The sequence below is a fragment of the Rhagoletis zephyria genome, unplaced genomic scaffold (assembly GCF_001687245.7).
Source record: "Rhagoletis zephyria isolate East Lansing unplaced genomic scaffold, Rhagoletis_zephyria_1.1 Rzeph_scaffold_34582, whole genome shotgun sequence".
NCBI classification, from domain to species: Eukaryota; Metazoa; Arthropoda; class Insecta; order Diptera; family Tephritidae; genus Rhagoletis; species Rhagoletis zephyria.
The window spans coordinates 217-3,177 of NW_016191637.1; the positions used below are offsets into that span (position 1 = coordinate 217).

A 2,961-nucleotide genomic window follows, 5' to 3' on the forward strand; every position below is an offset into this window, starting at 1 on the left:
ACGGAGACCGGTCTCTCCCCGGAGATCGCCTACTACGGCACGCTGCCCGACGAGAAGGAGTTCACCGTTCGGCCGGCGGACACGCACAATCTCTTCAGGCCGGAGTTCGTCGAGTCGCTCTTCTTCCTCTACCACTACATTGGTAATGTTGGCTGTGTGTTTTGGTTCTCAAGTCTCTTGAACTAAGGCTTTTTTAGCAGCTTTACACCTGCCACGTTCCCGGAACACCCCTCCCGAACCAACTGACAATGTCTGTCAACGAGCTTGCCTGCGTCCACGACCGCTCCATTGTTGACTTGCTGAATGCAAAGCTCTAAACCATTCAAGTAAGTTCGAATTTGAGTTTTTGAAGACTATATAACATTGACGTTTGTATTACGTTTTCTTCATTTTTGTAGAGTATCACCGTCACCACTACTACCACCACTACTACTGCTGATGCCACCAAAGGCAGCGCCGAAGGCTGCTGACAAGGCGAAAGCACCGGCGAAGGCAGCTCCAGCAAAGGCGGCCCCAGCGGCTAAGGCGGCTCCAGCGAAAGATGCAAAAGCAAAAGCGGATCCCAAGGCGGCCGCCAAGGACCTCAAGGCAAAGGACGCAAAGGGAGGCGCAAAAGCGGCGGCAGCACCTGCTGCCGGCAAGGCCGACCCTGGGAAGGCCTTTCCGCTGGAGAAGGGCCCCACGCCCAGCAAGATGGAACCGACGGACATTACTCGGCTGTACAAGCTGCCTGACGGCGACATGAAAACGGAGGAAGACGTCATCACCAAGCAAGGCTACGCCATCGAGCAGAAGGTGAGCGAAATGGCATTTGGCAACAAATGAAACTGAATTTACCAAACTGACCAAATTTACTTTTTCGCAGCTCGGCCAAGGCGGCTTTGGCACCGTCTTTATGGCGCGAGACAAGAAGAAGAACATGAAGGTCGCCTGTAAGCTCTGCGAGCTGGGCAAGGAGTGGAGCGACGCTCGGGTGAAGGACATGAAAAATGTAAAGTGAACACCAAAGTGATCATTTGAAGGCTAACAAGTGCTTTCTCTATTGCACAGGAGCTGTTCATCCACGAGAAGATCAAGCACCTGTACGTGGTGAAGCTGTACCTGCACTTCCTGACGCAGTCAAGCAACGGCAACCGCCTCTACCTCTTCATGGAGCTGGCCGACGGCGGCGACTTCAGCAAGTTCTGCGCCAAGAAGGGCATGATTCCGGAGAAGGAGGCGAAGCTCTACTACGCACAGATTGCCTGCGGCGTCAATCACATGCACTCGCTGGGCATCGCCCACCGGGACATCAAACTGTGAGTGCACAACTTTAACTGGGAGATCTTGCAATGACACTAATATTACTCTGGTTTACTGCAGCCAAAACGTCCTGCTGGCGAAGTGCACCACCTCAATCAGCGGCGACTTCACCTGTCTCCTCGCCGACTTTGGCCTCAGCCGACTGCTGCATCACGAAGGGGCGGCGGTAGCGCTGCAGAAGACAGTCTGCGGAACGCCCCTCTTTATGAGTCCCGAGCTTCAACAAAAGAAGGTAACTAACTGACACAGAGATGATTACTTGGTAAACTAAACACTACTATTCCCTGCAGCCCTACAACGGCTTTGAGGCAGACGTCTGGGCGCTGGGCATCACCATCTACATCATGATGACGACTGAGGTGCCCTTCGACTTCAAGAACATGGCCGCCGCGAAGCAGGCAATGCTCGACCAGAAGTGGTCCTGGCCTGAGGACAAAATGAAGGAGAAACCGAGCGCCGACTTGAAGGAGCTGTTGACGCTGATGCTGCAGCCGGTGCCGGAGAAGCGCATCAAGATGCCGGAGATGCTGGCGCACAAGTGGGTCGACGAGGCCTTTAAGAAAGCTCAAGACGCTGCGAACAAGGCCAAATAGTGTAATTGGCCAGTTTGGAGGTGATGAGGTGATCTTTTGCTCCTCTACTTTGGTGATGCTCATTAGAATCTCTAGACTGAATCCACTATTTTAACCTGCCTCTCTTTCTCTCTTTGCTATTGCCACACTATCATCACCACACATCCTCCTTCTCAATTTCCTCAAACGAGTCAGCAAGCGAAATCTCTTCTTGTTTGAAAATTTTCCAATCCTAGCAAACTATCATGGTCAAGCTGCCTCCGCCGAGCCCTGAGCCAATGCTCGAGGAGGAAGAAGATCGAAGAGAGGTGGCCCGACCTCCAGCCAATCCGCACCCGCAACAGGTCGCCGGTCAGCCGAACGCGCCAGCCGAAGGAGAAGGAGAAGAAGTAGTTGATCTTGGGTAAGTCATATTTGAACTTAATTTGAAAAGTTGCTTTTGTAATTCACATTGGAAACCTTTAGTCTATATTGCTAAAGTTTAATTTTGTCTAATTTTGGCATTTAATTTTTTTAATAGGTTCGTAGGACGCATCTTAGGAGGACATCTAGAACCCAACGCTGGTGGCCATGGTGATGGTCCAGCTCCGGTGCCCGAAGGTGGCCCTCAAGGCGGCGCCGGACAGCCCCTCAATGGGCGAGGTGGAGGAGACGCTCTCCGAGCAAATGGGCAAGGAGGCCGTCGAGGCCAAGGGGGAGACGCTGCCCGGGCGAATGGTCGTGGAGGCCGTCGAGGCCGAGGGGGAGACGCTGGCCGGGCGAATGGTCGTGGAGGCCGTCGAGGCCGAGGTGGCCGATGACCAACCTAAGTGTCACTAATATTCCATCGCCGTTTCACACATGAAATAAAACTTTTGTAGTGGCAGAGACCTTTACTGATGAGGACGATCTAGATGGGCGAATACATAAGTATGAGATGAGGGGAAACAAGTGAGACTACATTTTTAGCGAGACTTTTTTTTAGCGAGACTTTTTTGAAAAAAATCTCGCTTTTAATCTCGCTCTGTGTCCGTCTGTCTGTCTGGACGTGTGTGTCGAAAAACCTCTTCCCAGTCACCGATTTTGCTCAAACTTGGCACAAAAATCA

At 52.3% G+C, this 2,961-nt stretch overlaps 1 protein-coding gene across 1 annotated transcript; it reads left to right on the top strand.

Moving 5' to 3' along the window:
- The first annotated feature begins 303 nt into the window (after positions 1–303).
- Positions 304–1,895, top strand: LOC108354268 (testis-specific serine/threonine-protein kinase 2-like). The gene is made up of 6 exons (XM_017605463.1): positions 304–326; positions 399–795; positions 866–991; positions 1,051–1,298; positions 1,363–1,534; positions 1,593–1,895. Exons 1-6 carry the CDS (start codon positions 304–306, stop codon positions 1,893–1,895), a joined length of 1,269 nt encoding a protein of 422 aa, XP_017460952.1.
- The last annotated feature ends 1,066 nt before the right edge of the window (positions 1,896–2,961 follow it).

Coding starts and splice junctions, on each gene's coding strand:
- LOC108354268 (XM_017605463.1), top strand. CDS start 304: ATGCAAAGCTCTAAACCATTCAA. Junction 327..398: donor CAAAGCTCTAAACCATTCAA/GTAAGTTCGAAT, acceptor TCATTTTTGTAG/AGTATCACCGTCACCACTAC. Junction 992..1,050: donor GGGTGAAGGACATGAAAAAT/GTAAAGTGAACA, acceptor TCTATTGCACAG/GAGCTGTTCATCCACGAGAA.